This window comes from Callithrix jacchus, chromosome 19 (assembly GCF_049354715.1).
Source record: "Callithrix jacchus isolate 240 chromosome 19, calJac240_pri, whole genome shotgun sequence".
Taxonomy (NCBI): Eukaryota; Metazoa; Chordata; class Mammalia; order Primates; family Cebidae; genus Callithrix; species Callithrix jacchus.
In genome coordinates, this window is record NC_133520.1 from 38,771,416 (window position 1) to 38,798,714 (window position 27,299).

The 27,299-nt window shown below is 59.3% G+C and overlaps 1 protein-coding gene across 1 annotated transcript; it reads right to left on the bottom strand.

Moving 5' to 3' along the window:
- Positions 1 to 27,299, bottom strand: WNT9A (Wnt family member 9A). Its single transcript, XM_035280681.3, has 4 exons — positions 27,160 to 27,299; positions 6,830 to 7,086; positions 5,785 to 6,047; positions 1 to 3,800 (listed from the first exon to the last, which is right to left on the bottom strand). The coding sequence occupies exons 1-4, from the start codon at positions 27,252 to 27,254 to the stop codon at positions 3,318 to 3,320; spliced, it is 1,098 nt and encodes a 365-aa protein (XP_035136572.3). The 5' UTR covers positions 27,255 to 27,299; the 3' UTR covers positions 1 to 3,317.

A 27,299-nucleotide genomic window follows, 5' to 3' on the forward strand; every position in this document is an offset into this window, starting at 1 on the left:
TATAATTTAAAATACATTTATTTCGTGTTTCCATTTGTTTCCGGTTCTGTGACACAAAGCTGTTAAATAAATACATTCTCCACAGTCCCTCTGGGACGGGCCACACAGATGAGGTAGAGAAATCATTGCACGCATGGAGACTCGGAGCACACACGGGGCCCCTCCCGCCCACCCACACCTGGCCAGAAGCCACCCGGGGGTCCAGGTTCCTCAGGACAGGGCCCGGTGCAGAGAAGGTGGCTGGGTCCCCTGGCCAAGGAGCGGGCCGAGCCCCTCCCAACAGCCCTTTGTCCTCTACTGCCCCACAGAAGAGAAGCGCATGAAACAGGAGGCTCCGGCCAAGCGGCCTCTTAATCCAGCAAGACATTCCAATATATGTTTGTATAGAAACCAACTCGCGAGCAGACATTTTCAGTCTGCCTTGTTTAAAAAAATACTTTTCTGAATACTTATGACATAGAGCTAAATGTGATATTTGATTAAAAATAAAAACCTTCCTCTGACTTGACGCCCTTCATAGACCCAATAGTGACTGAGCGACAGTCTTGTCATGTCATGAGGGTGTGTGGCCAGCTGTGCCTCTCGGGGTCCGGTGGGTACGGACACAGCAGAGGGCAGGGGCCACCCCCCGCCAGCCAGGCCTGCACCAGACCAGGGACAAACCCAGCGTCCTGTACCCACACTGCGGTCTAGTGACACAGCCACAGACACGTGTCCGGTGCCCTCTGAACCACAGGAGAATAAACGTTCTTACGTACTACAACACAGGAATGGCGAGACCCACAGCAACATAAATAGGTTTTCTTTTAAAAACACAGAGCCCCCGCCGGGCTTTCTGGAGACCTTTGGGGCTCTGAGACACCCATTCATTCAGTAGTTCCTGTGTCCACACTGTCAGCCCACCCAGAACCCAGCCCACAGCTGCTGGAACACCCACCAGATGGAGCCCGGGGCGAGAGGCTCTGAGAACCTAAGGCAGCACCATGCCACTGACAGCAGAGCACGGCCAAGCTGACCACGCCAGTACATGCACTCACACACACTGACCATGCCAGTACATGCACTCACACACACTGACCACGCCAGTACACACACACACACACTGACCATGCCAGTACATGTACTCACACACACTGCCCACGCCAGTACACACACTCACACACACTGACCACGCCAGTACACACACTCACACACACTGACCACGCCAGTACACACACACTCACACACTGACCATGCCAGTACATGCACTCACACACAGACCACACCAGTACATGCACTCACACACTGACCACGCCAGTACATGCACTCACACGCACTGACCACGCCAGTACACACACGCACAGACCACGCCAGTATATGCACTCACACACACTGACCACGCCAGCACACACAAATGACCATGATAGCACACACACAGATGCCAGTACACACACACACACACACACACTGACCATGCCAGTATACACATGCATATACAGACCACACCAGCACACACACACAACCAACCACACCAGTATACACACACAGATGACACCAGTACACACACAGACACACACACTGACCACTGACCACACCAGCACACACACCACATTCACACACATGCAATGACCATGCCAGCACACACACACACCCACACCAGTGCACACACTCACAACACACACGTACCACACCCTCAAACCAAGCCAGGTTAGTGCAAGGCACACTGTCCCCAGCAAACACAACAGCAGGGCCATAAAGCACGGCGTTCTGTGGCCAGATGCGAGCCTGAGACTCCCTCCACTGGCCTCTGTCCCAATCTGTCCCCTAGTAACACAGTGAGGAAGAGCAAGCGGCTTCCTCATGATATGACATGAACCAAAGGGCCGTCCTGCCCCTCACAGCGCCCACACCCCACCACCAACTCCAGCCCAAGAATCTGCGCGGAGCCGCCAGGCTGGGCCCTCTGCCCACAGGGTGCAGGGCAGGGGCCCCTACTGGCCCACCACGTGGCAGTGGCCAGCTGGCACGGGGTGAGGGGAGCTGGCTTCCAGAAGCCCCGAGGGCTGTGGCCAGACACAGCTCACCGTGTTTTCTTAACTACACAACAATCTCGATTTAGTGGTTTCAAACGAAGCAGATCAGAGGCGGGGTTGGGAGGCAACAGGTCAGGGACGGAGGTGGGGCCTCCCAGACTGGAGCTTAGCTGAGAGCGGGAGGTGGCAGGGATGGAGAAAATAATAATTATTATATTAGTTAAATAATCATAATAATTTAAAAGTCACTGATATTTACTCCAAAGAGAAGTGCTCAACGTCGGAGGTCGGCAGTGTCCCCCCAGCCTGGGCACCTGCATGGCCGGGCCCTGCGGGGGCGGAACAGGCTGCGTCCTCCTCTAGTGGTTTCACTCTCCGAAGACAGTGCTGGTGTCGGGGCAGCCTGGGCCAGGCCAGTCCCCACGGGCAGCCCACACACAGGCCACATGGTCATCAAGGTGCACCTGCCCCTGTGCCTCAGAGGCGGTGGGGAGCAAAAGCCAGTGGGCTGGCATGGGGCGCTGCTCCCCGGGGACTGGTGTGCTGGGGACGGGAGACAGCTCAGAAAGCATTGGAGCAATGCTCTCGGGTCAGATGGAGGAGGTCGTGGCCCAGGGCGTAAGCAGAGGTTGCACACACCAGACCAGAGCCAGCTCCTGCCTCTGGGTGCTGGAGATGGGGAGACACAGGGCTTAGATAGCCAATTCAGATGGCCCCCGTCCCCCTGCTTCAGCTGTATGCCCCAGGGTGCCAGGAAAGACCCTCAGTCCTTGCAGGTGTAGACCCCTCACACTGTGTGCATGGCCCTCACCCTACACAGCAGGGATGGCCAGGCCTGGGCACTCGTCCCCTGCAGGTGGAGACCTTCTCACACCATGTGCAATACCTGCACTCGGAGCAGCAGGGCTGGCTGGGCCCAGACACTCAGCCTTGCAGATGGAGACCCTCCACACCGTGTGCAATGCTGGTACCCCACACAGCTGGGGCTGGGCCCAGACACTCAGCCTTGCAGGTGGAGACCCTCCATGCCGTGTGCAATGCCGGCACCCTGGGCAGCTGGGCTGGGCCCAGACACTCAGCCTTGCAGGTGGAGACTGTCCATGCTCTGTGCAATGCTGGCACCCCGGGCAGCTGGGCTGGGCCCAGCCACTCAGCCTTGCAGGTGGAGACCCTCCATGCTGTGTGCAATGCTGGTACCCCACACAGCTGGGGCTGGGCCTAGACACTCAGACTTACAGGTGGAGACCCTCCACACCGTGTGCAATGCCTGCACCCCGGGAAGCAGGGCTGGCGGGGCCTGAGGACTCAGCCCTTGCAGGTGTAGACCTCCTCGCGCTGCGTGCACTGCCGGCACTCCACGTAGCAGCACCAGCGCACCTGACACTGGCAGGGCCTCGTCACCACCCGGCTCTGTGTGTTATGGCCGCGACCGCAGCAGATGCTCTCGCAGTTCTTCTCGCGGTGGCACCTGCGGCCAGCGGTGCCTGGGGAGAAGCGGCCGGCCAGGCAGAAGCTGGGTGAGTCGTCCAAGTGCACAAGCTCCAGAGTGCGGGGCAGCGGGTCACCACCCCCCGCCCCTGAGACGCGGCCTCGCGGCGGGGAGATGGCGCCTGCCTCGCCGGCAGCCTCGTTGGTAATGCTGCCCACCTTGAGCGCCGTCTCATACTTGTGCTTCAGGTGCTTGCCCACCTCGTGGAAGGGCGCCAGCTGCCGCCAGCAGGTCCGCACCGTGCAGGAGCCTGACACACCGTGGCACTTGCAGGTGGTCTCCACCCCGGCCTTGATCACCTGGCAGGACAGAGCAGGAGGGAGGACAGCGTGAGGGCTGTGTAGGGGGGGCAGTGAGCGGCCCCTGCCCCTGACCCCCCTGCGGACCCGTGCCTCCGCCCAGGCCACCACTGCGTATCCCACATCCAGCTCAGGCTCCTAGCATGCACGGCCACTCTGCCTCCAGGTGCCCCTGCACCTCCACAAAGCCCACACTGCATTGGGGGCTGCCCTCGGCAGGGGCTGGAGCTTCTGTCCCCATGCTCATAATCCCAGTCCCACCAGGACTTCATGTCTGCTCTCAGCACAAGACTCGCTGGACAGGTGAGGACAAGCATGGCCTCATCCAGTGGTGTATGTGTGAGCTGACCGTGACTTCCCTACCCCTAGTATCGGGAACCAGGTGCTATCACTTGTGCAGACACGGCCCCCAGCCCACGAGCGCTGAGGGTCAGGCTGCTGGGAGGCCAGTGCAGGCACTGCAGGAGCAGGGAGGCCTATGCTGTGGGTGAGAGGGGCTCCTGGGGGGAGAGAGCCCCTTACGCCTCGATAGAGGGTCCAGGCTAGCCCCAGAAAGGGGTGCACCCCTCACCCACAGCAGGGAGGGCCAGGTACCCACAATCCACACTGGGGACTGCTACAGAAGCCTGGCTAGGTCTGTCCCCTCCTGGGACTTCGGGCCCCACCTGCAAAGATGGGCCCGGTGGGGAGGCCCCTTCCCAGGTGAGACCTGAGCCAGGTGGCTCAGCTCCCAGGCCAGCAGCCCCCAGGAGGGCTGGTTCAAGGATAAAGACATGGCAGCCGCCTCTGGCCAGCAACCGAAGAGTCACATTTTATGATGCTTTGCAGAGAAGCCGGGACCAATCTAATTAAAAAGCTCTGCGGAGCTAAGGGAGCACCCTTCCTGTTCCCACTTCTCATTAATCTCTTACAAAGCGTGAAGAGGGGAAGTGGAGGTCAGGCACAAAGGAAAAGAAGGAGCCTTACCTGGGGCTTGAATCCACTCTGCAGCCCCTCCCCTGCCCACCAGCCATCCTGAGAAGGCGGAAGGAGGCACGAGAGGCCCAAAAGGGGAGGCTGATCCTTTAGAAAGGGGGCTACTGGGGGCTTGGACTTCTCCACAAGCGAGGCTCACAGCAGGCCCGGCTCTCACTACCGCACCCTCCCCAGGCTAGGGCTCCACATTCCTGGCCTGCCTGGTGAATATGAAGATGAGGGCAGGAAGGAGAAACGCCCCTCAGCTTCTAGCAGATGTGCCTACCCTGCCCATCCCTGCTCAGGGACTGCGGAGATGCTGGGGGCTCTGTGCAGAGTGGGGTTACAGGGTCCAGCCTGGACTCCCCCAGACATGTAGACCTGGGCACTGAACCGCTGTAGGTAGCACAAAGGATGAGCAGAGAGCCGCAGTCACCCCTGGCCAGCCACGGCCGCAGCCAGCGCCCCCCTCCCGCTGAAGGGCTTGGGAGAGAGCTGATTCCCTTTCCCTCCAAATCTTTAGGGCAGGATTCTGTCCCTCAGAACAGAGGCCTGGCCACGGAGAGGGCTGCTGGGGCAGAACTGGACTCCCCTGATTTGGGTGAGTGGGTGCCATACCCCTAGCCCTTCCCCGGGACCCGCTGCCCACCATGCCTGCCACCTTGGTCTGCAGGACACGTCTTACTCCCACCAGTCTTGGTGACAAGCCTGCTGGCTGGCTGGCACATGAAACCCACAGTCCCATGATCCTGGTTAGACCGCCTAACCAGGAACACCCTCCTGGGGCCCCACGGGGACCGGGCAGACATGGGGCACCCCTCCATGGCTACTGCCCCGTTTGGTGGGTAGGGAGCCATATGGGCATGAAAGGTTCTAGGCCCCTGGCTGGCACTGCACAGCCTCCACCCTCTTACAGGGAACACTCAGCTATGTGCCACCCTGCCCTGTAGCAGCCCCACCCCACCCACCTGGTGCTCTTCCTTCTGGCCCTCCCCTCCCACCCGCCAGCCCTGCGCCCTGCCCCACTTGCCTTCACACCCACGAGGTTGTTGTGGAAGTCCACGCGGGCTCGCAGATCCTTGCTGGACCGCCGGCCCAGGAACTCCTTGACGAACTTGCTGCTGTACTTGAGGTTGTCCCCGCAGCCCCCCCACTGCCAGGCCTCGCGGTTCTCCAGGTCGGGCGCCTCATCACAGGTACAGCGCTCCATGCGGCCCGCGCTGCATGCCTTGGCCAGTGCGTGGGTCAGGCCAGCCGAGGAGATGGCATAGAGGAAGGCGGTCTCCTTGAAGCCTGGGGTCGGCATGGGCGGGTCGGTGAGCTCCCCCTTCACTGTGCTGAGCCAAACCACCCCAAGGGTATGAATCCCATGTGGGGGCTCCAAGCATTTTTCCTGGGGCTGCGCTCAGGACAGGGTGTGGACGTGCCCCAGGCACAGGGCTGGCTGGGGTGGGGAGAAACCAGAGCCGCCTTGGCCATGGCTCCGGGTCCGTGGTCACAGTCCACGTCAGGGTCTCGACCCTCCCAGCCTCATCATGGGGCCACTGGCAAGCTCTGCCTTGCCCTGGGCCTCGGGTCCCCAATTTCTAAACAAGCTACTGCAGTGCAGGGGCACACGGCTACAGCCCCAGCCACCCCCGGGCTGAAGTGAGAGGGTCATTGAAATAGGCGCTGGAGAGGAGAGCCCCTGGGAGGGGGTGGGAGGAGCCCCAGGTGGGAGGGTGGCTGAAATAAGGTGGTGGAGAGCCCCCATGAGGGTGGGAGGAGGTTCTGCACAGGCACAGCCCACTGGGCACTGGGCCATCTGGCAGAAGCCAAGGGCTATCAGGGCAGCCCCGGGCAGCCTGGGTCCCCATCTAAAGCCAAGCCAGCACACCCTGGCCACCAGCAATGACTGTGCCTATAGCAGGGCAGGGCAGGTGGTGCCCAGGGAGCTAAGGGGCTACCCTTTCCTCTGGCAGGCTGGGCCTGGGTCCCCAGGAGAGCAGCCCAAGAGGGGCCTCTTGGGACACGGATGAGGCCTGGGCTGCCGCCTCTGCCTCAGCCTCCCTGAGGGCCAGGCCCGCCACACTCACCTCTCTTGAGCAGGCTGGCCCGGTAGCGGCCCTCCAGCGTGCAGTTCCAGCGCTCAAAGCGGAACTGGAACTGGCACTCCAGCGCGCTCATGCTCACGGCCTCCAGCAGCGTCTCCGCCACGCCCGGGTCCCGGCGGCACATGCGCCGCTGCTTCCGCTCCAGCTTCAGCCGGTCGCAGGCCTTGTAGTGCGCCTGGGCGGCCGCCTCGGGCTCCAGGGTCAGCGGGAGGACGGTCAGGGGCTCGCTGCCCGTCAGCCTGGGCACAGAGAGGTCAGCGTGAGCCCGGCCCCGGGAAGCCCTGCTGGAGCTGGGCCAGATGTGTCAGTGGCCAGGGGACAGGGGACAGGCGTGTCCATCCGCAGGTGAGAGGGGCAGACAGAACCCAGGATGAGCCAGGCAGGGGAGGGAGGAACACCCACGGCCCCCATTCCAACGAGCATGGTCTCAGCAACCGCACGGCTGACTCTGCTGCTGACTCCACCCCCACACCACGTTTCAGGAAGTCTAGCTGACTGGCCACACTGGACGGACGAGACCCCCACAACACACACATACGCAAGAGGACAGCCTGGCCCAGAACTGTGGGCAGGGAGGAGGCTCTGGAGCCTGAATCCCAAGCTACGCCTGATGGGCATCTGCCACACCCTCCACCTTCTTCAGCCCCACCCAGCTGACCCAGCGTGAGGTCACCCCACCCTCTGCCATGACCCCCTGTGGCCCCTGGAGCCTCCTAGCACTCCTACAGTCTGCGCAGATATTCCCAGGGTCCGGCTGGGGTGTCCCCACCTCAGTGGCTCGGTGTGCGGCGCTGAGAAGCTGGCTCTTGGTTCCCTCTACTCCCCTCACCTCACCAAGCCTGGACACCCTCTTTGCAGGACAGACCCCATCTAACCCATCCCTTAAGCCACTCCTGGGGGCCTCTGAGCTAAGGCACACCACCCTCCATCTTCACACGAGGCCCGAGCCGCCGCAGCACTGAGGACGCACCCCCAACCTCCACTGCTCCAGGGACCCGGCTCCACCCCACTGGGTGCCCCCTGTCTCCAGGCCGCTGCTGGGAGGCTCACTGCACAGGCGTTCCTCGCACCCCACCCTGGCCTAGCCGAGTTCACACTGAGCCAAGGCCGCCCATGTCACGTGTCAGACATGCCAGCCCAGTGTCCTCACACTGAACATCGGGGGCCCCAGGCACAGCCCCATGGGGAGGGCAGGAGGGACCCGCCAGTCTTGGAGCCTAGATGCTGCTGTGGGCTGATGCTGGGAGAGGCCTGGGGTGAGGGAAGTACGTGCAGTGCTCACAGGTCCCTTCAGACACCCTGGGGGTCAGTACAGGAGCACCGGTGGCGCTGTGGGCATCCATGCACAGAGGCTTCCAAGTCCCAGGTCCAGCGATGGGATATCCCAAGACAGCTGGGCACACAGAGCCGGGCGGGGGTGGGGGACACGCTGGGGAGCAGAGCCAGGAGAGCCGCACTCCACACACAAAGGCAGCCTGCAGACGGGGACCTCCATCCCCAGATGGAATGCCACAGCTGTGCCCAGAAGAGCCCTCAGGACAACAGCCTCCCACCTGTGCCTCTCCCTAGGCCTGGACCTGCCAGGACCCACAAGCCCAAGCCAGTGTCCAAGAAAACCCCTACAGCCAGGCTGGCACAGGCCCTCCACAAGTGTGGACAGGGGACAGGGAGGCAGGAGCCGGAGGGCGCTAGGAAGAGGGGGAGGGGAGGAGAGGAGGGGCCCCATCGACCAGAGCCAGCCCTCCCTCCCTGTCAATGGGGACTGGGAATATCAGCCTGCCCTGCCCCCTCCCTGTGACCCACCACCTTGCCCACACTGATCAGGGTGAGGCCTGAGCAAGTCGGGGCACTGAGAACTGGTTTGACAGTGGCAAACCGATTCCTCCAGCCTTCCCTAGGGCATCCCTGGAGCAGGTGGACAGCAGGACAGCAAGTGTGGCTGCACCTGGAGACTTGCTGGGCAGCTGCCCTCCCCTCCGGCCCCAGGACACCACTCCATCAGAGGCAGCTCTATAAACGCAGCCGCAGGGGACTGACCCTGATCCAAGGCTAGGCAGGGTGGGCTGTCAGCATTGGCAAAAGGGTGTGGAGGGATGGTGACGCCCAGCCCAGGGGCCACGGGGGGCAGCCTGAGGCCCTAGGGCAACGCCATTCCCTGGAGTAGTCACTGAATGCTGTGCTGCTCTGACCATGCCTTCTTAAGCCCCCACCCCTCACCTCTCCTGCCCGGGGGGGCCCCCTGCCCCATGCCCCCTTTACTGTCAGGGTGGGCTCAGCATTAGCCAACCAGGGGGACTCAGAGCCTCGGGGGCTGCAGCTCTGAGGATAAATAGGCAGACGGCGCCACCAGGCACACTGAGGAGCATGGCGGGCAATCTTGGGGACTGAGCCCAGCAGAGGAGGCCCAGACCCTCCTGACAGGTGCGGCTCTCAGGACAAGAACCTGCCACAAGGGCTGAAGAAGGGAGGTGTGGTTCCCAACACAACCTCAGAACTGGGAAGCTTCTTCCATGACACTCAGAACCCAGAAGACGCTGAAAAGCAAATACATTTGACTACTTAGAAGTATAAAAATCTCTGCATGGCAATGACAAAAAGAGGTGGCACGAAGTCATCTGGGGCAAACCCTGCGACTCCCATCCAGACCACGGCCCAGCGCTGTGCACACGTGTGTCCACATGTGTGTGCCTGGATGCAAATCTCTTCCTATAAACCAATAACAAACGAACCGACTGAAGACAGACAATGAGTATAAACCCACAGGTCAAGGGAAGGAAAGCAACTGGCTCTTCAAACCCTTGAGCCGACACTCAGCCCCGCTCCAAGACATGCTGTGCCTGCTGTCCCAGCCGCTCCGGAGACCGTGACGGGAGGGTCGTTTAAGCCCAGGAATGGGAGAGCAGCCCAGGCAACAGAGCAACACCCCATCTCAGAAAATATATATTAGATAGATAGATAGATAGATAGATAGATAGATAGATAGATAGATAGATGATAGATAGATAGGTACATTATGCTTCGTTAATTAATACGCACGTATCGAATGTGATGAGAATACTGCTAAGGACACGGGGAGACACTGTCATCCCATCATGGCTGGAACTCCAGACCGACATGTAACCCACCGCAGGTCTCTGAATGTTTGCATCTTCCCCAAATTCATAGGCTCAAACCTAACACCATCGAAGTGCTGGCATTAGAGGTGGGGCCTCTGGAGGGTGATTGGGTGGTGAACCGGATTATGTCCTTAGAGACCCCAGGCCAGGTGCGGCGGCTCACCTGTGTAATCCCAGCACACGGGGAGGCTGAGGCGGGAGGATCACCTGAGGTCAGGAGTTCAAGACCAGCCTGGGCCACATATTGAGACCTGGTCTTTACAAAGTATTTAAAAATTAGTCAGGCACGGTGGTGCATGCCTGTGGTCCCAGCCACTCAGGAGGCTGAGGTGGGAGGACCACTTGAGCCTGGGAGGTCAAGGCTGCAGTTAAAATACTAATAAAATAAAAATAAATAAAAAGGGCCCTAGAGAGACCGTTGCGTGAGGACATGGTGAGGAGGCACTGTCCATGAACCAGAAAGTGCCCCCTCCAGACACGGAATCTGCTACACCTTGACCTTGGACTTCCGGCCTCCAGAGCTGAGCAGCACACTCCTGTGTTTTGCAGGCTCACAGGCTGTGGTGTTTCGCCACAGTAGCTGCGTAGACTAAGACGCCTGACAGTTCTCTTTCTGGAAGCACAGGCTACACATGCATTGCACCTTCCCGGCACACCATTCAGCGCAGGCTTGTGACAGGAACGTGCTGGAGACAGCAGTAGAGCAGCCGCGAACATGGGATCCACATGCTCCGTGGCGTGTCACGTGGTCCGTGAGAGGCAGCGCCCGTGTGCATCCATGCCGAGTCGCCATGGGCGTGCTCAGAGGACAAGCGGAGCCCAGCGGTATGTGCATAAGCTCAGCAAGCGCTGCACGTGCGTGCGCGTCTGTGGCTGCACCGGACCAATCATTCCCAAGATGGAGAAAGCGCATTCTTCCCCACACAGCTGTGAGTTGTGCCGGTGCATGGATGGCCTATCCAGAATCCACGCAGCTTGTGCCACACTCAGCAAATGGTCCAGACCTGGGCCCGGGAGGTGAGGGCTGCAGTGAGCCACAGTCACACCACTACATGCCAGCCTGGGTGACTGAGTGAGACTGTCTATAAACAGAAAAAGCAGCTTACATCACCCCGGTTTATACGAAGCTGACAGCAGCCACCCTGGTCTTGTTCTTCACCTTCAGAGGAACGCCTTCAACATTTCAGCATGAAGCCTGACGCCCAAACACCGTTTCAGGCCCCAGAGGCACCTCTGGTTCTTTGTTTCTAAGAACCTTTAAAATCATAAATGGGTCCGGGCACAGTGGCTCACACCTGTAATCCCAGCACTTTGGGAGGCCAAGGAGGGCAGATCACTTGTGGTCAGGAGTTAAGAGACCAGCCAGGCCAACATGGTGGAACCGTGTCTCTAAGAAATAATAACACAAAAATTAGCCAGGCGTGGTGGCGCAGCCTGTAATCCCTGCTACTCGGGAGGTGGAGGCAGGAGAATCACTTGAACCTGGGAGGCGGAGGTTGCAGTGAGCCGAGATAGCACCACCGCACTGCAGCCTGGACAACAAGAGTGAGACTCCATCTCAAAAAAAGAAAAATCCTAAGTGGATACTGAATGTTATAGAATGTCGTCCCTACATCTTTTGAGGTATGACTCCTCCCTCATAAGGTGAGAAGCTAGAGAAACTGACTGACGGTCTGTGGGAGTTTGTCTTCCCAGACTCAACCTGGCCAGGACAGGCTCCGTCCTTTTCTCCAGGGCTGGCTGTCTTCTGACAGTGTCTTCCTAGGATTTTCACACCCGTGTGTGTGATCTTCGTCCCACTGAGTTTCAGTGCCTGGGTGAGGGGTCCTCTGTTTAACTTTCCTGGAAGAGTTTGTATCAGGTGAGAATTGTATCTTGTTTGTTTGTTCTGAAGAACTAACCATGAAGCCGTCTAAGGACTGAGCTATTCTTGGAAAAGATTTCCTTTCTGATCCAGTTTTTCTTTTCTTTCTGAATAGCTTTACTGAGATACACAGGCACACCTAGGAAATCTTAAAGCTTTGCTTCCAGACCATCGCAGTAAAGAGAAGGTCACAGCCGGCAGTGGCTCACGCCTGTCATTCCAGCACTTTGGAAGGCCGATGCAGGTGGATCATGAGGTCAGGAGTTCTAGACCAGCCTGACCAACATGGCAAAACCCCGTCTCTACTAAAATTACAAAACATTAGCCAGGCATGGTGACACACGCCTGTACCCTAGCTACTCAGTAGGCTGAGGCAGGAGAATTGCTTGAACCTTGGAAGCAGAAGTTACAGTGAGCCGAGATCACGCCACTGCACTCCAGCCTGGGCAACAGAGGGAGACTCCATCTCAAAAAAACAAAAACAAAAAAAACAGAGGTCATAATAAAGCAAATCACAGGAGTTGTTTGGTTTCCCAGTGCTTCTCCAAGGTGTGTGTACTACAGTGTACTAAGAGGGCAACAGCATTATGTTTAAAAAACACTACGAACACTTTATTTAAAAATGCTGGATCACTAAAAGGCTCACCATCCTCTGAGCTTCACCGAGTTGTCATCTTTTTGCTGGGGAGGGTCTTGCCTCCATGCTGAAGGCTGGGGTGGCTATGGAAATTTCTTACAGCTATGAAGGTTGCCACCCGCATCATGGACTCTCCGTTTCCTGAAAGGCGTCTCTGTAGCAGGTTTACCCGCAGTGGAACTGTCTTCACAATAGGAGTCTCTCTTCTCAAACCCTGCCACTGCTTTATCCGCTCAGTTCCTGTCAATTCTAAACCCTTTCTTGTCATCTCCACGTCTCCTCCACCAGGAGTAGATTCCATCTCAGGAAACCACTTTCTCTTTTCTTTTTGAGACAGAGTCTCACTCTGTCCCCCAGGCTGGAGTGCAGTAGTGAGATCTCAGCTCACTGCAACCTCCGCCCCCCGATATTCAAGCAATTCTCCTGCCTCAGCCTCCTGAGTAGCAGGGATTACAGGCGCCCGCCACCATGCCCAGGTAAGTTTTGTATTTTTAGTAGAGACGGAGTTTGACCATGTTAGTCAGGCTGGTCTCAAACTCCTGAACTCAGGTGACCCGCCTGCCTCGGCCTCCCAAAGTGCTAGGATTGCAGGTGTGAGCTACCGTGCCAGGCCTCAGAAACCACTTTCTCTGTTCATCCATAAGAAGTAAGTCACCGTCCATTCACGTTTCTCAGGAGGCTGCAGCAGTTCAGTCCCACCTCCAGGCTCCACTTCTAACTCTAGTTCTCCTGCTGCTCCCCCACATCTGCAGCGACTTCCTCCCTGAAGTCTGGAACCCCTCAGAGCCACCCACGAGGGCTGGAATCAGCACCCTCCGAACTCCTGTTCACGCTGCTGTTTGACCCCCTCCCATGAATCATGAGTGTTCTGAAGGCATCTAGAACGGTGACTCCTTTCCAGCAGGTTTTCAATAGACTTTTCCCAGATCCATCAGCGGAATCACTGTCTGTGGCAGCTGCAGCCTTATCAAATGTAAATAGTAAGACTTGAACATCGAAATGACTCCTTGATCTATGGACTGGAGACGCATGCTGTGTCGGCAGGCATGGAAACCGCGTGTATATCCTGGCACATCTCCATCAGAGCTCTTAGGTGACCGGGACACAGCCAGTGCGCAATAATACTCTGCAAGAATCTTTTTCCGAGCGGCAAGTCTCACAGTGGGCTTAAAACACTCAGCAAACCATGGTGGGAACAAACGTGCCATCATCAGGCTTTGTCACACTGTTTCTAGAGCACAGCCAGAGTAGATCTGGGGTAATTCCCGACAGTCCTAGAATTGCTGCAATGGTCAATGAGCATTCACCTTTCACCAACTGCATGAGCCCCTATCAAGCGTCACCCCGTCCCTTGAAGCTTTGAAGCCAGGCACTGACCTCTCTCTAGCTACGACCGTCCCAGATGACATCTTTGGGTAGAAGGCCGACTCACTTGCACTGAAGACCTGCTGTTAGGGTGCCCCTGGGTCAGCGATCTTGGCTGGACCTGCTGAGAACGTGCTGCAGTGTCCCCATCAGCTCTTGCACTTCCGTGTTACAGAGACGCCTTCTTTTTTTAAACCTCACGAACCAACCTCTGCTCGCTCCCACCACGGCTTCTGCAGCTTCCTGGCTTGTCTCAGCCTTTGATTTTATGCAGAGGCTTGGGGCCTTGCTCCGAGGTCGGCCTTGGCTGAGGGGAACGCCGTGGCTGCTTCCATGTTCCACCCACACCACTCACGCGTTCCCGTCCGCGGTAAGCCTGCCTCGCGGTGCCAGGTGTGTGTACTGGAGCAGTGCCTTCTATTTCCTTCCTTCCACTGCTTGGCTAACAGGCGCAGTTTCCAGCCGGCCTTGGCTCTGGACATGCCTTCCTCGCTAACCTGAATCGTAGTGACCCCACTCGCAGCCTCAGGCCACCAAACAGGCCCCAAGTCACAGGCTCCAGTCACTGCAGAGCCTGGTTCACCCTCTGGCTCTTTCCTCCTCCTCCTCTCGAGATTCCCTCTGCCCCAAGCCCTCCGAGTTGGTGAGTTCTCGCCCCTCCTGTAACATTTTACATCCTCCAAGTGTCTCTTACGGGGCATCTTAGTTAGCCCCTAATCACACCTCAATCAACCCAGCCTTACACCTGGAGCAGTTCATCTCCCAGGGCCTCAGTTTACCCTCGTTTCGCCCTTTCTGCTGACCACACGTGCTGGTTTTCATCCTCGTTTCCTCTTTTGGGGTTTGTTGTTGTTGTTCTACATTTTCCCTCTGCTCATCTGAAGCTGCAGCGTCTGGCTTGTAATTTCACGGTCACTGTCAACGCTACACCACGTGTCTGTGACGTACCCAAACCTCCTGCTGCTCAGTGCCTTCTCTACCCAGGCAGCGCAGGGCCAGAGAACACATTCCCTTCGACACTCCCGCCCTGAGTTGTGTGCTATCGCGTGTTTTAGCTCCATTTGGAGGCCCAGCAAGACCCTGTTTTACTGCTCAGCACTCCCTCCATGGCACCCTCAGAGCCCATGCTCTGTCCTGACTCCTTCCCGCATCTTGGGAGGCGGCAGGGCCTCCGCTTCCCGAGGCTGGTGCCAGGTCGGTGGTGTCCTCACGCCTCATCTGTATTCAGCTTTTATGATTCTTTGTCTTCAGTGCTGTGACTTTTTTCCCATTGTTTCAATTTCTTTACTCTTTTTTTTGAGATAGAGTCTCGCTCTATTGCTCAAGCTGGAGTGCAGTGGTGTGATCTCAGCTCACTGCAACTTCCACTTCCCAGGTTCAAGCGATTCTCCTGCCCTAACCTCCCCAGTAGCTGGAATTACAGGCAACTGCCATGACACCTGGCTAATTTTTTTGTATTTTTAGTAGAGATGGGGTTTCGCCATGTTGGCCAAGATGGTCTCGAACTTCTGACCACATGTGATCCACCCACCTTGGCCTTCCAAAGTGCTGGGATTACAGGCGTGAGCCACCACACCTGGCCACTCATCTAATTTGTGTTTTTAGTAGAGACGGGGTTTCACCATGTAGTCCAGGTTGGTCTTAAACTCCTGACCTCAGGTGATCCACCCACCACAGCTTCATAAAGTGCTGGGATTACAGGTATGTGCCCCTGCGCCCAGAATTTTTTTGTTTGAGATGTGGTCTTGCTCTGCTCAGCCTGGAGGGCAGTGGCACTGTCTCAGCTCACGGCAGCCTCCACCTCCAGGACTCAAGTGATCCTCCTTCCTCAGTCTCCCAAAGTGTCAGAATCACAGGTATGAGGCACCGTGCCCTGCCTGCTGCGCTCTTCCAACCTGTCATGTTCCAGCGGGATTTTTACTTTCTGCCTGGGAAGAGGCTGGGCTTCTGGCATCTTCTTTACAGCTTTGGAAAACGCTCGTCCTCTCCCCTCATCCACACAAGCCCTGTCCTGCTCCCGCACCCTCTCGGCCTCTGGCAAGCCTCCCCGTGCCATCGAGGTACGCTGCCCTCTGCCTGCCACCTCGCCGCCTCTCTGCTACGCTCCGGGTAATTTATCCTGACCTATCTTCCTGTGCGCTGATTCCCTTCAGCTGTTTCTAATCTACTGTAAATCAGGCCATTACTTTTTTCCCCTCTAGCTCTATTTGGTTTCTCCAGACTTGCTGGGTCAGTCTTTGTGGTTTCCCGAGCCTCGAAGCCATCCCGAGTGTCTTCCTTCCTGAGGCGCAGCGAGGAGAGCTGCTGGCTGAGGCTGTCTTCGCGAGGCCCCCCGCTGTGTTTCTGTGCAGGCCTGGTTAGCTCTGACCCCGAGCTACTCACTGTACTTGGGAACAGTTGGCAGGAACAATTTGAAGCAGAGGATAAAGGTGCTACCTTAACCTCGCCAAATGCAAACGGCGTCCCCACCAACTGTGTCTAACAGAACCTCAGACGGGCCTTAGGAGGAATAAGAGGCTTTGCAGAGATCACCGAGATAAGAATCTCAAGGCAAGACCATCCCAGACACGGTGGGCCCTAAAGCCAGTGGAGCCTGTCCTTACAAGAAAAAGGAGAGACCGGGTGTGGTGACTCATTCCTGTAATTCTAGCACTTTGAGGGGGCTGAGGCGGGTGGATCACCTGGGGTTGGGAGTTTGAGACTAGCCTAACCAACATGGAGAAACGCTGTCTCAAAAAAAAAGGAAAAGGAAAACAGAGAAGAAACTGAGGCGGAGAGGGCCACATAAGGATGGAGGCGGGGCGTATGAGGATGGAGGCGGGGCGTATGAGGAGGGAGGCGGGGCATATGAGGAGGGAGGCGAGGCGTATGAGGAGAGAGGCGGGGCGTATGAGGATGGAGGCGGGGCATATGAGGAGGGAGGCGGGGCATATGAGGAGAGAGGCGGGGCGTATGAGGAGGGAGGCAGGGCATATGAGAGAGGCGGGGCGTATGAGGAGAGAGGCGGGGCATATGAGGAGAGAGGCGGGCGTAAGGTGCAGCTGGGAGAGGCAGGAAGGACCCTCCCCTCAAGCCTCCAGAGGGGCTCGGCGCTGTGGACACTCTGATTTCTGACTTCCTGCCTCCAGACCAGAGGCAGGAGTCCTGTTGTTTGAGGCCAGCTGGTCTGTGGTATCTGACAGCAGACCCAGGATGCTGGCACAGATTTGGAAAGGTTCTTGTGTGCACACTGGCCCAGCTCCTAAGGCCTGCAGTCCCAGAGCCAGGCCACCCAAAACCCAGCACAAGGCCAGGGCCGGACCATGTTGGTGACTCAGGCCTCGGCACACACATGGTGACTGTGTCCTGCCCTGGGGGCCACCTGGGGCGTGGGAGAGTCTCCTCCGATATTCTCTCCTGAGTGGGCCCTGGCGTTTACCAGGCAACCTCATCCCCTTAGACCAAACGGACCTCACGCTTTCATGTACAGAATCTGCTCCTGCCGTCCATCCATTTCATCAGCTCCTTGACAGCTATAAAGTTAAATACACACACATGCACAAAGACAATGACACGCCCAAACTCACACACAGACACACCCATACATACCCATAAACCCATAGAGGCACACACACACAGATACACCCATACTCAGACACACGTATACATACGCATACACACAGATACACCCATACACACCCATAAACCCATACATACAGACAACACTCATATACACATGGAGGCACACCCAACACATACACACAGATATACCCATACACAGACACATCCATACAAACCCATACACACAGACACACCCATACATACCCGTAAACCCATACACACAGAGAGGCACACACACACAGATACACCCATACTCAGACACACATGTACATACACACGCATACACACAGATACACCCATACACACCCATACGAACCCATAAACCCATACATAGAGACAACACTCATATACACATGGAGGCATACCCAACACATACACACAGATATACCCACACACAGACACATCCATACACATGGACACACCCATACAAACCCATAAACCCATACATACAGACAACACTCATATACACATGGAGGTACACCCAACACATACACACAGATATACCCACACACAGACACATCCATACACATGGACACACCCATACAAACCCATACACCCAGAAATACACATACACACATGCACAGGAGCAAACATACCTACACAAACCCCACCCACACACAGATACACCCATACAAACCCATAAACCCATACATACAGACAACACTTATATACACATGGAGGCACACCCAACACATACACACAGATATACCCACACACAGACACACACATACACACAGACACACACATACACACAGACACACCCATACATACCCATAAACCCATACACACAGAGGCACACACACAGAGATACACCCCTACTCAGACACACGTGTACATACACATGCATACACACAGATACACCCATACACACCCATACGCCCAGAAATACACATGCACTGGAACAAACATACCTACACAAGCCCCACCCACACCCAGACACACAGATACACCCATACACACAGGCATACACACAGACACACATGCACATACCCATCCAAACCCAAACACCATACATGTACACACATAAGATCCATGTGAAAATCCAGGTTTAGGTGTTTCGAGCAGAAAACCCTCTGAGTCTCCTGGGCCTGTGGCTGGAAACGGGCATCTACACTAGCAAGTGTCTCGTCTTCATGTCCTAAAGGACCTGGTGAGTGTGTTTTTGACTCTGCTACACCAGCAGGAGACTGAGGTTCAGGGGATTAAACAGTGTGGCAGGCTGTGCAGCCCATGAGTGCGGAGGCAGGGCTGGGACCTGAGAGCGGCCTGTGACCCGGCTGCACCCCTGCCAGCCCCACGGCAGCGCCAGTTCATGGCTGCTGTCCCGGTGAAGAGCCTGGATGACGACTGCACAGGACACCCACGCCCTCGAGCCCTGGCCACCTCCCACCTCTGGCTATGGTTCCAGATACAACCACGCAGGAGGACACAGGCCAGGTGGAGAGAAGGAAGACGGCACAACACCCACACGTGGCTGTGGCTGTGGCTGTGGCTGTGTTGTCACAGAACAGTTCCACGCTGCAGACAGGAGCAGTGACCTAGCCACCTCCTAGAGCCCTGGAAGCTGGCCGGGGTGGTCAGCACTGACCCCTGCAGAAGCTCCGCAGAGACCATTCCCCAGCCCCACAGGGAGCTGAGCTTAGCACACATGGTGCTGAGTCTGAGTGGGGACGGCCCCTGCTCCTTGGGCTGGGCCTGATGCTGCCATGTCCTGGCTGCTTGGGGATCGGGCCACCCTTGGAGGACTCAGACACTGCCCTGAGCCTGAGGGTAGCCAAGTGGGCCTTGTCCCCAGAGGCAGCCCGAGACACAGGCATGGCCACCCTACACTGCCCGGTCCATAGAGCCACAGGCTCCTTCCTACTCTCAGCACGATGGACAGGAAGTCCAATGGAGGGAGCTCACATCCCCAAGCTGGCCTCTGACCTCCCTGCCTCCCGCCAGCAGGCCCGGCCACCCCGACGGCCACCCTGACTGGGACCCAGCTCTCTTCCCTGGGCTGGGGCGGAGGGAGAGGCTGCAGTTCCAGAAGCCACAGCACCCCCCCAAGCAAAACCTCAGTCCTGCCACACAGCGTTTAATTTCTGTGTGAAACAAAATCAAAACAAGTTCTAGCACTGAGATCAACCTTCCACCCTCCCCGGGGTCTGCAAGTCAACCCAGCCCCAGCCCAGCTTCCAGCCCAACTCCCCCTTGGGGCTGCGACTCCGCTGGGGCCCAGCCATCCGCTGGAGCAAGCGGGGCACGTGCCACAGGGATGCTGGTGCAGATGAGGGGGCTCCGGCGGACTGCAGCTTGGCTCACCCAACGCAGTCCCTGAGGGAGGCTGGGCTCCTGGTGGGGGGACAGAACACCCACGGCACCCAGCAACCTCCACTGCCCTGACACCAGGCACCCACCAGGCCAGGTGTCCTGGGGCCTGACAGAAACGCCCCCCACCCTGCTGAAAGCCCCAAGTCCCACAGCAGCCCCTGGAGAGAGCTCTGCTCTGCCTGTGTCTGCAGCACCCATGTGGTCCCCCAAACCAAACCATGGAGCTCAGCCCAGCTCCCCCAGTGTCCGAGGGCCACTTGAGTTGACTGTCTTTTTCTGGGGCAAGGCCCTGGACCCCAGAGGGGGCCCCAAGACAGGCAACCCAGGCTGCACACAGGACCCCTGGGAGGAAGGTGAAGAGCAGAAGCTTCCAGGAGGCCTCTGTGCTCAGTGACCACAGCTCCCATGGCCTTTCCAGACAGCAGCAGACCCACATAGCTGCTCAGCTGCTCGGAAGGACAGGGAGAACCAAGGGACCTTCTAGCAGCCACCAGTGTCACCTCCCACACCATCATCCCCTCTGGAGCTCACTCCCGTGGGTATCACAGAGGGGGCATCCCAAAGTCCACCTGGCTCTCCTCCCTACCCCACAGTGACCCCAGGGCTGCAGCCTCTGTCCCCATCTGGCCAGGAGGGATGCCGGCCCTGACATTCTCCAGCTCTGGGAGGCTCCAGAGCAGCTCCTCCCAGGCCAGACCTCCAGCCCACTTCCCCTGGCTGCGCCAACCTCAGGTATCGCTAAGAAAAACAAACGCAGCCTGCGGCTTGCCTTTTTCCACCGTCCCGTCCGGCCACCGGTCCTGAGGTGCTGCGGCTGCCAGCTGGACAGCTGGGCTTCCTCTGGCGGGCAGCAGCGCCCAGTCAGCCACGACCACGCCAGGAGGGGGACAGGCTCCAGGGAGGGCCCAGGCTGCAGGTCACAGAGCCAGGGGTGGCCCAGTGCCACCCAGGTCAGCGGGCACAGTAAGACCGTCCCCATCCACCTGCCACCCTGCCCGGCCTGGCCCATAGATGTGCTTGAAAATGACCCCTGAAGGAAAACCAGGTCACATCCCTGCTGAGGCTGCACTCTGCACGGCTGCTTTGGGGCGGTCACCAACACGTGGCCCACCGTCCACACACGGGAAGCTGCAGCAGCCTGGTGGCCAGGTTGGCACTCCATCACATCTGACAGCAGATGTAGACACAGCCCTGCCAGAGTCAGGGTCCCATAGGAACCGGGGCTGGGCTTTCAGGTGAATGAGTGACACAGATCCTCCTGGTAGGGGGAGCTCGGGCTTGAGGGAGTCTTGGGCTGAGGGGTCACAGAATGCAGCTTGGAGGAGACCCCATGGGACCCTCCTGGCCAATCCCAGAGCTCAGTGACCAGGGAGGGAACGAGGTGTCTGAGGAGATCCCCGGGGACCCTCCTGGCCGACCCCAGCGTTAGGCGCACAGGTAGTGAAGGAGGCGTCTGGCAGTCACTGGGCTTCATGCAAGAAGCGGCCGAGGGTCAGGTGAGCCCTGGGGCACAGGGCAAATGGCACTGCTGTCCCCCCAGGGCCTCACCTGTCCCTCAGGGTCAGCCCCATCAGAGATCAACTTCTAGCCAGAAGGCTGAGGTCTGGGGAACCCCCACCCGCGGCTCACCTTCTGGGTTCCGGGGGCCTGGCTCAGTCCCCAGTCGGATGCTGCTGCAGGGGCTGCCCTACTCCCAGACAACTGCGCCGGTCCTGACCCCTCCGCCCAGCACAGTGCACAAAGGGAGCCCTGGGATCAGGCGGGAGACCCATGGAGGCCTGTCAACAGGTGCCGCTTCCTGCTGCCCCACCCTCCCACAGGCATCACCTCCTCCCCTCCCGCCCCAGGGCCCAGAGCATGGGGAGGAATCCGTGCACTCCTTCCTATGGGAAGAATCACCCACACGCTTCTTCGATGGCCAAACCCCGGAGTGGGGCACCCACAGCCTTGGGGCACCCCAGCAGCCGTCGGGGGGTCTGAGGCCAGGGTGGGCACTAGGGCGTCTGCAGCCAGCAGCAGGCGGGAACGAGATGAGGCCAGCTGTCTCCCTGTCCAGACAGCCGCCGGCTGTGGGCAGGACATCTGCTTCCTCAGCTGTGGGCGGCCAGGGGCTGCTGCTCTGTCCTCACCACACACCCTCCACAGCCTCCAGGGAGCCAGGACCCCAAGCGGGTGGGGCAGGGAGGGGCTGGGGGTTCCAAGGCCCCTGGGTACGGAGTGGGAGGGAGGAAGGGCCTCAGAGCCTGCAGGGGCCATCAGGCTGCCACTCCAGGCCCTCCCACCTGTGGCCCCACTGGCTGGGAAGCTGGCCACCTGGGTCCCTGTGCAGGCCATGAGTCCTGGAGAAATGCCCCCATTATCCCCTGCCCCGTCCTCTCCTCTCCATGTTGAGAAGTCCCCAGGGAGCCCTCCTGTTCCCCAGCCCACCCCCAAAGCCCTCTGCTGAGGTCTGTCCCACTAAGCCACTTCTCTGGTCTCTCAAAACAAGGCAGCCGCCTGACCCCTTTCCTCCCCGCCCTCCTGGCCTTCCAGAGCACTCTGTGTGGCCTTTCCTCCTGAGGCCAAGCCCCACATGCTTCCTGGGGTGTCCTAAGTGGTTGGGGGGGGTCTCCAGGACAGCACCTGCCCAAACCCCAGCCTGTGCTCTCAGCTACTCCAAAGCCCGTGCCTGTGGCACCCAGAGCACCCACCCCAGGCCCGGCCAAGGGCTTCCCCAGATGTCCCCTTCCGAGGGTTCTCCTGCCCACCACACAGCCCTCTGATTCCACACTTCAGGCCCACTCCCCCTTCTCTGGCACCTCCAGAGACCTGCAGGTGCCCTCATCCAGGCAGCCAGCTGTGCCCCAGGCCTGGTACTCGGAGTCAGAGCCATGGGACCAGCCGGGCTTGTCTCGCCCACAGCTGGTGGCCTCCCTCTTGGACCCTGTGGGGTCTGATGTTGGCACTAATGTGGGAAACACGGCCCCCTCCCCACACCCTTGACAGTAGCCTCTCCGAAGCCTCCTCTGCCAGTCCCCTGAGCACCCACAACTTCCCCACACCAGGCTCTAGGAAATGGGGGACGTCCCAGCTGCCCCCGCGCACCTGGTGCGACAGTCAGGGAACAGTGCCCACAGGGTCGACGGGTGAGGCTCTCCTCAGTCCAAGGAGAGATCCAGAATATGGAAAGAGCTCTCATAACTCAACAGCAGAAAGACAAGCAGCCCCCCACGCACTAAAAACAGGCAGAGGAGCAGCAAGGACATTCTTCAAAGGAGACCCACGGCCCACGAGGCCAGGAAAGTGTGCTCAGCGCCACTGGCCACCTGATAAACGCAGTCAGAGCCACGCAAGGTGCCATTCCACACCCACTGGGACGGCCACAGGAGAAAATAAAACAGAAAACCAGCGTCGGCGATGAAGTGGAGAAACGAGCCTCGTGAGCTGCTGGTGGAAACCTCGAACACTGTGTCTAGAAGGCAGTTTGGCAGGGCCTCAAAAACCTCAACGCAGCTGGGGAGTGGGGCTCACGCCTGTCACCCCAGCACTTGAGCCCACAAGTTCAAAATCAGCCTGGACAACATGGCAAAACCCTGTCTCTACAAAAAATAAAGCTTAAAAAAACGAGCCAGGCGTGGTGGCTTGTGCCTGTGGTCCCAGCTCCTTGGGACGCTGAGGTGCGAGGAGGCTGAGCCTGGGAGGTGGAGGCTGCAATAAGCCTGCACACGTCACTGCACTCCAGCCCAGGTGACAGACCAAGACCCTGTCTCAATAAAACAAAACAAAAACAAAGACATAACAGCAGACTTCCACGTGACTCAGCAGCTCTGCTTCTAGGTACCCCAAGAACCGAAAACACACACACATAACCACACACCAACACTCACAGCAACGGTACCCATCAGAGCCAAATGGTGGAAACGGTGCAGATGTCCCTCAACTGACGAAATCTCTGAGGTTCATCCAGTCGGGTCTGACTCAGTGATAAGAAGGAAGGCGACAGGACGCGTGCTACGGCGGTGATGCTAAGTGAGAGCAGCCAGGCATGGAGGCCACACCGCACAGGATTCCATTTCTAGGAAACGCCCGGGACAGGCGGACCCATGGAGACAGAACACAGACGAGTGCTTGCCAGGGACTGGGGGAAGGGATGGCAGCGACCGCCTAATGCGTATGAGGTTTCTGGGGTGAGGAAAATGTTCTGGAATCAAACAGTGGTAAGAGCTGCAAGGCCTGGCAAATGAGGTACTCAAAACCACGGGGATATGTACTTTAAAAGGGTGGATTTCACAGGACGTGAGTTACATCCAATAACAAAAGCCACCGGGCCCCTGATTCGCAGTGGTCACTCCCTTCAGCCTGGGCTCTGGATCAGTTCCAAGCACCTTCCAGTCCCGACGGCTGGCTCTGGAGCCACAGCCGGGGGCACCTCAACAATCCCTCAGTGCCAGCCTTGCTCATGCCTCTTCCAGGCAGGCCTCCAGGCTACTGAGGCCCAGAGAAGGGGACAACCTGGCAGGGCCGGGCCTCCCACCATCTCGGCCCCCAGAGTGGCCTGCAAATGTTTCCTGAGTTATCTACAAGGCCACCACCACAAAACAGCCTCAGGGCCTTTAGAGAACAGCCCCCGTGGGAAGCTGCTGCCCTTGTCCCAAGCTAGCCGGGACCCCTAAGGATAAGGCCACAGTGCCAGGGAGCCAGGCAGCCCACCAGCCAGGGGCAGGGGTTCAAGCCCCACTGGGCACCAACAGCCCCCAGACCCAGCCCCGACACCACATCCAGTGTGTGGGCCCAGCCGAGGAGCAGCCCCAGCGTCTAATCCGGACCCACCATCTTACCTGAGACCACAACCCAGCAAGGGTGAGGCCAGAGGGGCCTCCCAACAGAGGACAAGCCATGTCCTCAGGCCACCCCCAGGCCTACCCTCTCGCTGCAGCCTCAGGAGAGGGTCTGAGTCTGCACCCCAAGCCCTCCCCATGGCCTCAGGCTGGCCTCCCTGCTTACCCCTCTGTCTAGAAGGGCTTGGGGCCAAGCCAGCAAGGAGGCATGGGGACACGGCCCTGGGAGAACCAGATGGAAACTCCACCTGCTAGCCAGGCGGAGGTGCAGGGCCAGGCCAAGGGAGCCTCTTCCCCACAGGGGGTCCAGCCTGGTGGCCAGAGGCTTCCAGGAGGGCAGCAGGCACCGGCCAGGGTTGGGTTGCAGCTCAGGGAGGGGGCAGCGAGGACTCCCGTGGGCCCACATGACCCTCCCCCAGGCCAGGCTCTCCTCTCCGGGTTCCTGGGCTGTAACTGGAGCCGCGTTCTTGCCCGGGAGCCTCCGTGCCAGGCAGAGCTCTCAAGAGGGGGGAAGGGAAAAAAAGGCCCTAGATCCCAGCCCCTTCTCCCTGCTCCCTGGACTGGAGCTGGGGAGGGCCACACTGGCCCCGATCCAGCTCCACCTGGCCTCTAATGCCCTGGGCCGCCCCTGCCTTCGCTGGGCCAGGAGCCACAGTCCCAGACCCCAACCAGCAGGAGAGGCCTTTCTCTACACACAAGCCAGCCTGGAGCCCTTTGTGCCCTCTTCCCCTCCACAGCCCAACCTCAGGAGCTGACTAGAGTTGGGGAGCCTGGCCTGCCCTGACCCAGGACGCCTCCCCAGCCCCTGGTTCGGGAAGGCGCTCATTCTCCGTCAAACAGAGTCCTAGCTGCCCTCTTGCAATGCCAGCTGTCCCTGAAGGCTTTGCCCTCTGGACTTCCCACATGGCGGCTATGTGGAGAACTGCCCTCAGGACAGGACTCAGGAATCCTCCCTTGATGGGCCCTTTGCAGCTAAGAAGCAGGGCCCAGGGGGCCTGGCCAGAGAAGCCACCACAGCAAGAAAGCAAGAGAGCTGAAACACACGCACTCAGCTAAAGCAGCAGAGCCCCTTGACCTCCACCGGGGCGCAGAGCCCAGAGACAGATCAGAGGAGGAGAGGCCAGGACCCAGCCCCACCCCGTCGCCAGGAATCGGATCACAGCAGGGACAAAGCCGCCCAGCCCAGACAAGCCCAGGGTGTGTCCGGAGCCAGAGGAGCAGAGCCTCCGCTGGGCCGGAGAGCAGGGAAGCACAGCTGGCTGGCAAGGCCCCCGTGACTCACCGCGGACCTGTGGCCCTCCCTTCTGCCTTCCCGGGTGAGGCTACGGGCTGCACAGATGGCGTGCCGTGGCGTGCCAGCCCGGCCCAGGGCCGTACCCACAGTCGGAGCCAGGAGAGGGTTGTGGGTGGGGGCCCCAGGGAACGGAGACACCGAGCTGACCCTGGAAGACGACCCAGAAGAAAGGAACGGAGAGAAAAAAGGCGGAGAAAGAAAAACACAAAGGGAAAGTTTCCCATGAAAATATTTTATTTTCTTTGAGAACAGGATACACCTGCAGGGCTCCTCGGCCCAGGCGGCCTCTCCCCACCCTGGCGGGTGCCAGATTCCTGGACCAACGGGGCCCTCTGCCGGCCAGGCAGCCTCGCGCCGGCGCTCGGGCCAGAGGGCCGGGAACAGGTGACCGGCGGAGGGCGGCGGCCCAGGGAGCGGCCCAGGGCGCCCAGGTCGGGGGCTGGGATCCGAAGGCCAACCAGGGCTCCCAGGGGCGGCGCCCGGGGCAGAGGTGGGAGAGTGGCGGGGAGGCCGGGGGCGCTGCCTCGCACGGTGCCACCCTGCACCTCGGCGTGCCCGAAGCGCGGCGAGGTCCCTATAAGGTCGCTGGGCTGGGCATCCCCGACCTGGGAGGGGGGAAGGGAAGGAAAGGCAGAGAAACGCGCCGACAGCCCGGCAAGGCGCCGCTGCAGACACACGCGAGCACCGGCAGTGACACCGCGGGACGCTCCGGCCGGGCCCTGCGCTCCAGGCCAGGTCCTGCAGACGCGCTCCCGCGGGCAGGGGTCCACGCCACAGCGTCAGAAGCAAAGCGCAAGAAAAACAAATTCCTCCAGCTTGGAGGGTTTTTTTTTCTTTCTTTCTCCCTTTGGGGCTCAGCGCAAGGAACATCTGGATTTTGTACGTATTTTTGTTACTGTTAAATAACTTCTCGAGGAGAGAAAGGCGGGGAGCTGCTAGGTGGGCGATGGGCTGCGGCCGAAGACTCAGGCTCCAGCCGTTTGGCAAGCACAGGGCGGCCCCAAGAAGCCGGGACCTGATCCCAGTCCCTAATCGAGAGGCGGTCCCGCTCACCGCGGCGGCGACCACCACGATTCCGCGGTCACGGAGGACGGCGGCCCCGCGCAAGCCCGACGGGTCCGCCCGCCTCTCTACCGTGCCCCGCCGCGGAGCGGACGGAGCGACGCGCGCGCGGCAAACACACAGCGCCAGGCAACCCGGCGGCCCCGCCGCGCCCCGGCCCGAGCCACCCCCGGGACTCCGACGCCCCCGCCCCGGCTCTGCCGCCCCCGCCCACCCGTGCGCGCCGGCCGCGGAAGGCACCTACCCGAAGTAGGCGGCCGAAGGGCGCAGCGCGGCGAGCAGCAGCGTCAGCCCGAAGGCCGCGGCCAGCCAGCGCGCCAGCGGGGGCCCATCCAGCATCTTGCCGCGCCGCGGCGGCCGACCATCGCGCTCCCAGCTCCGCGC